This window comes from Drosophila willistoni (assembly GCF_018902025.1).
Source record: "Drosophila willistoni isolate 14030-0811.24 chromosome 2R unlocalized genomic scaffold, UCI_dwil_1.1 Seg167, whole genome shotgun sequence".
NCBI lineage: Eukaryota > Metazoa > Arthropoda > Insecta > Diptera > Drosophilidae > Drosophila > Drosophila willistoni.
Window position 1 is genome coordinate 16,076,664 of NW_025814050.1, and position 5,998 is coordinate 16,082,661.

At 39.7% G+C, this 5,998-nt stretch overlaps 1 protein-coding gene across 1 annotated transcript; it reads right to left on the minus strand.

Moving 5' to 3' along the window:
• Positions 1-1,469: 1,469 nt before the first annotated feature.
• LOC6642307 lies at positions 1,470-4,913 on the minus strand. The gene has a single exon (XM_002065129.4). The coding sequence runs from the start codon at positions 4,526-4,528 to the stop codon at positions 1,874-1,876; it is 2,655 nt and encodes an 884-aa protein (XP_002065165.1). The 5' UTR covers positions 4,529-4,913; the 3' UTR covers positions 1,470-1,873.
• Positions 4,914-5,998: the final 1,085 nt, after the last annotated feature.

Genomic DNA, 5,998 nt, shown 5'->3' on the forward strand with positions numbered 1-5,998 from the left:
TTTTCTTGTCATTTTTTTCGGGGGCTTAAATGTTAAGGCTTAGAACATACAGGCAATTAATATGTTTTTGTTGGTTTTTTTTTCGGTTACTTTTTAAATTGTTACAGGATCTGGAGTACATGTGATGCAGGTGTGTGTATTGGTTTCTCTATGTCTATGTGTGTGTGTGTGTGTGTGTGTGTTCGTGTCTGAGTGTGTGTACTTTGAGTACAATTTACATTTGTTTGTTGATTTACGTATGAATTTTATGAATATATTTTAGATTTTTCATTTACATATTTTGTCATTTTTTTTCTCTTAATTTTCTTGCTTTTGGTGAATTTTTACTTTTTCATTTGTTAAGGAAAAGAGGATGGGAAAATATCAATTTGAACAGGGAGTTTAATTTTATTTTTCTTCTTAATATTTCTTTGTGGTTAGTTAAATTCTTGACATTTATTTCTTTTACTTGGCTGGGCAACAAATCAACTCTTTTAACTGGCTAAGAAATTTCAAATTCTCATTTCTCAAAAACTGGGATTAAACTCAATTTCTCATATTTAATTGATAAAAAGAATTTGTAAAATTTTAATAAACGAATGAAAATTTGAAAAATGTATAAATTAAAGTTTAAACTATTTTATATAAATAAATATGTTTCAAAAAGTTGTTCAACTCTTGCTAAAAAGCATAAAATTCTTTTATTTTTTGTTTTGTTAAAATTTTTAAAATAGGTCAATTTGGATGTTAGATCACTTAAAAGTTTCAATTACTTTCAATTAACTTTTGTCTGGCTCTTTTCTTTTTCTGGTGAACTTGATATGTAAATTCCAACATTTTATCAAAGGAAAAACTTTGAAGGTTTTTTGAAAAAAAGAAGCAAATAAGAGAAATGCTAGTAAAAAGTTCATTTTTTTGATGGTATAAAATTGTAGTTATGAAAATTATATATAAACTATATGGTTTTCACTTTGAGCTCTCATCTCATCCCTGACCTCAATAAAATGTTGTAGATAAATGTTTAACAAAAGTTTCTGAAAATTTCAACTTTTGAAAAAGGCAAATAGTTTGTAGCCAAGTTGTTGAATGTATTGCTAACGGTTAGTTATACTATTTATGGGGAGCTGCATTTTTAGACTTTACCCAGTTTAAGTATGTTTAAGCATGAAGCCAGAAAGTAGGCAACAAATTTACCACTTGCCTACTTACACATACATATTTGGATGGGAGGGGGAAGGGACGGGGCAACAAAGATTTAGTTTTTGAACTTTTGAAACACACACACACGCACACACATATATAGAAATATATATATATATATGTATATATAGTTAATTGTTACATTTACATTGATGAATTTGGTTTTTGTTTTTTGTTCATTTAAAGTTATTTTTTGTTTTGTTTAAGATATGCGGGGAGTTGAGAGTTTTTTCTTTTGTTGCATTTTGCCTTTTGAGTTTCCATTTAAATATATTTGTTTTTGGGTTTTATTTACATCTTTTTATCTTTTTTTTTATTTATTACTTAGTTAATTAGTTGAGTAAGTCATTAGTATACTTTAGTGTAGTGCATTTAATTTAAAGTTTCTCATATTATTCAGTTTCTCCTTTTCTTTTGTTCTTCTTCATTGCAATTATTATCGTTTTCTTTTCTTTTGTTTTTGTTTTTTGTTTTGTCAGACACTATCACAAACAATCGCCTTTCATTCGCCTAGGATTGAGAGCTATCTATATATGTATTTATATGTATATGTATGTATATGTATATATGTATGTATCTATATGTATTCATAATATGTATTAGTGTTTAGGGATTTTGTTTGTCTTTAGTTTAGTTTTTGTTTTATTTTTAGTTTAGTCAGTTCTTGGTTGTTGTTGTTGTTCTTGGTTGTTGCTTAGACATCGGTGCCACAGCCCTCTTGATAGCCCTCGTCGGGCGAATTGCGACTGCTGCTGATTAGGGCTCGTTTCAGGGCCGTTACGGGGGGTAGAACGGGCACGCCCCCCTTCTGCCATACCCTTATCGTCTTGGCATTGATGGGTTGGCCATTGGGCAATATTGAGCAGGAACTGGTTGCTGGTGTTGGCGATGATCGAGAGCTGCCGCCACTGCCTCCGCCATCGTGTAGGCGTGGCAAGGTGCGACTACTGAAATGTGGACTACCACTGCCACTGCCAGTGCTGGGTGAGTGACTGTTGCTGTTGGTGCTGGTATTGGTCAAAGTGGATGTCAATTGTTGCTGCAGCTGTTGAAGCGGATGCATTTGCAGCTGATGATTATGCTGATGCTCGGCCCCCGGCACCAGGGGAAGGCCATAGTCATTGGGATAGCCAGAGGAGCCAGCTGACAGATTTGTTGTGGCTGTTGAGGCAGTAGATGCACCACCTCCCACTCCTTGCTGTAGGGCCGCATTGCAATGAGCACGTGGAAATGTTTTACTAAAATAATCCGTGGCCCCAGAGCGTTCATGAAGATCATACAATTGATTTGTCGATGACTCTATAATGGGTGTCTTGTCGGTGTAACGTTTCATGAAGAGATCATCTGCTGAACTGGTTGCCCCTACCGCAACGGAAGCCTGATGCTCCCACAGACCCGATGGATAGAGTGAATCACAGCCATTGGCTCGACTGTATTCCCCACTGCCGCTTCCAATCTCTGTAGCTGGTATGGTTAGCTTGAGATCAGCAAAGGTGTCGTTGATTAAATCCGGATTATTGCCATTCCCGGTCGATGCAGTCGGTGAGATGAAACAAGAGGCCGTTGACAGGACACTTCCAGCATTGTCGTAGCCCTGCGTGGAGTAGGGTAAGTCGGTGAGACGTGGTGGCTTCTGTACAGGATTAGCCGAACGTTGTATTGTATCGCCAGTTAGGTGGGCTGTTCTATTGCCAGTATTGCTGCTCTTACGTTCCAAAGTGCCGCCACCCTGAACAAGGCCACCTTCTAGACAATTAGCCACCGCTCCATTGGCTATGACCACACTATGATTTATACTGCCGTTTCCTGTGACCGGTTGAGTCTTGTTCACAATGGAATTCTGATGATTAACCGAAGTGATGACCTCCATGTGATTGGGTGTCTTGCTGTCCACATAGGGTTGTCGTTTCACTCGCAGCAACAGGCACATGATCACCCCCAAGGCAAAGACAATGAGAGCCACGAGAGCTGCACTCAATCCCACAATCTGGCCACTGCCCAGAGATGCCATGCCAGCAGCACGCATGCTCACATGCAAGGTGAAATTGGCCTCGGCACTGCCAGCTCGGTTCTCGGCCACACAGTAAAACTCACTGGAGTCGGTCTCTTGGGCATTCGTGAGGACTAAACGTGAACGCTTCTCAAATTTTCCGCTACCCTCCAGTTGCTCAAACATATGGACTCGCTGGTAGGCACTAAATGCTGAATTATTACTCAACGGGCGGCCATTCCAATACCAGTTGATCTGGGCGGCGGGGACAGCTCGGGCGCGGCATGTAATCGATGCGTTCTCCCCCATGGATGTCTCCACATAATGCGAAATGGGCAACATTTCCGGACGACAGGCGAAATCATCCTCACTCAAATCGGCAAAACTGCGATCAATTATTCTTTCCGGCCCCCCAGAGCACAATGGGGCAACCGGATATGGAATATTCCTTTGCATTAGCCAAATTTTGGCATCCCTTAAACGGCAATCACAAAGCCAGGGATTATCATGCAATTCAATGCCATGCAAACGACTTAATGTCTCAATGGTTTTGGGCAACAGTTCACTCAACTTGTTGCCATTCAAACGCAACAAAGTCAATCCCTGCAATCCGCTGAAAGCCTGAGCCGACACCATTTGTATATCGCAGTGTGAGAGATCCAATTTATGCAGCGATGGCGTACTCCCGAATGCCTGGGCCTCGATTTTGTGTATATGATTCGAGGCCAAAGTAAGTTCCCTCAACGATGAGATATAACTCAATGCCAAACTGGGCACGGTGACGAGAAGATTATGTGATAAATCCAATTCCACTAGATTCGTTAGACCCTTGAATGTCTCTCGCTCGATTTCACCAATTTTGCAATTACGTAAATATAACTTTTGCAAATTCAATAGATTAGCTCGCACAAATTGCTCATTCGATAGGGTTTGCAATTTATTGCCCGACATATCCAATACCTGAGTGGAGGGATCAATATGTTCGGGTATCTGGATGAGATGACGTTCAATGCATTCAACAGTCTGTTTGCCGCCTTTCCATTTGCAGGCGCAAACCGTTTGGCATGTGGATAATTGCTGCAATGGATGGTCCACATCGGAATTTGAGTTGCCATAATGTGGAGCTGTGATATAACCATCATCGGTCATCGGTTGGCTATCGGCTATGGAGTAGACTTCATTCTGTTGCGATTTATGTGACGATGACAATGATGATGAGGAGGGGCCATGGCCACCACCACCACCTCCTCCTCCACCCGAATTGGCATAAAGATTTAGTTGATTATACCGATTGCCTAAGACACTTCTCGAGTGCAAATGAATTAGGCCCAGGATTACCCAACACAGTTTGATATGCATTTTCCTTCTATTTATATATATAGATTCCGTTTGTTTAAGTCTTTTTCTGTTTGTTTTGTTTTGTTTGTTAATAGTTGTATTTATTATTAGATATGGACACTTCCTTGTGGTGTATTCAAGGGAAGGGGGTATGGATAGTGTTGTAGGGGGCGGGGGATTGGGGAAGTTTCAAGCGGAAAATTGATTAATTGCCGCCTGGGCTTCGGTTTTTTTTCTTTGCAAAGCAAATTTTCATGTTTTGGCGTAATTAGCGTCCTTCTGACCTAATGTTATTTATAGAGGAGGTCTTCCGGGCGGCAGTGTGTATACGGTGTGTCTTGGGGGTGTGAGTTGTGGGTTTGCCCCGACCGACCAGATGATAATCGTTTTTCTTTTTTTGCTTTTTACGCAACTTTTGTAAGAAAGACTTTATTCATACCATTATATATATATATATATATATATATATATGGTATGTGGGTATTATATATTATATATATGTATTTTTTTCCTTTTATTTTTCTTTTCTTTCTTGCTTTCTTTATTTTTGTGTTTTTTTTTTGGTTTTTTTGGCTGAGGTTAGCGCGTTTTGCCACGCAAAGCTTTAATTTTCATCGCGTTTCGTCGTTACGTCTTTTACTTTTGGCCAAAAAAAATATATATGTATATGTATGTAAGAATATCTTGCACGCATACAAACAAACAAGCACACACACACACCGTTTATATTTCTATGTGTATATGTACATAATTCCTTTCACGACTCCGAATCTTTCGTTTTTTTTGCTTCTTTCTTTACGTCTTTCCGTCCGGCCTCGTGGCCTAGTGCAATCACAACAACACTCACAATATATAGCACAAAAATTTCCTACACACACGAATTACGGCTAACAGCGAGGCGAGGGTTAGTTGTTGCGTGCGAGGGTTGTCTCGCAATAAGCTTTCGCATTCGTTTCACTTGAAATGCAATCTCTGCATCACTTTCATCATCATCATCATCATTATCATTTGCTTCATCATCATCATTATCATTTTACATTTCACACACAATCAGCACCAAAAATTTGTTGTTGTATATGTTGATTTGACGTTAACTTGGCTCATAGCTCCCGGACACAACCCAACCGCTCGGCAGCGTATATCGACTTTGACTGAGCTTGAGCGTTCACTTGGCATTAAAGTCCAGCGCACAAGCCAGAGTAAAAGCCGAACACCGAGACACGAAGCATGGCTGGTTGCTTCGTTGCGTTGTTGTTCGTGAAGTTCGTAAGCACCAAGAGAGTAACCAATATTGACTGAGAGCGAGAGAAGCAGAGTATGTGTGTGAGCTAGTGAGAATCCTGTGTGGTCCTCTGGCAATTTCTATTCAGAAATTGTGTGTTGCCTTAACCGTTTCATCTGGCAACATGTTGCTAAGGGAACTCTTAGGCAAGTGTTTCTTGATTTTGTTTTTGCCAAGCCAATTGAAGTTAGTTTTAAGTTTTTTATGCA

Excerpts from the sequence above, each read along its gene's own strand:
- LOC6642307 (XM_002065129.4), bottom strand. The coding sequence starts at position 4,528 with ATGCATATCAAACTGTGTTGGGTAATCCTGGGCCTAATTCATTTGCAC.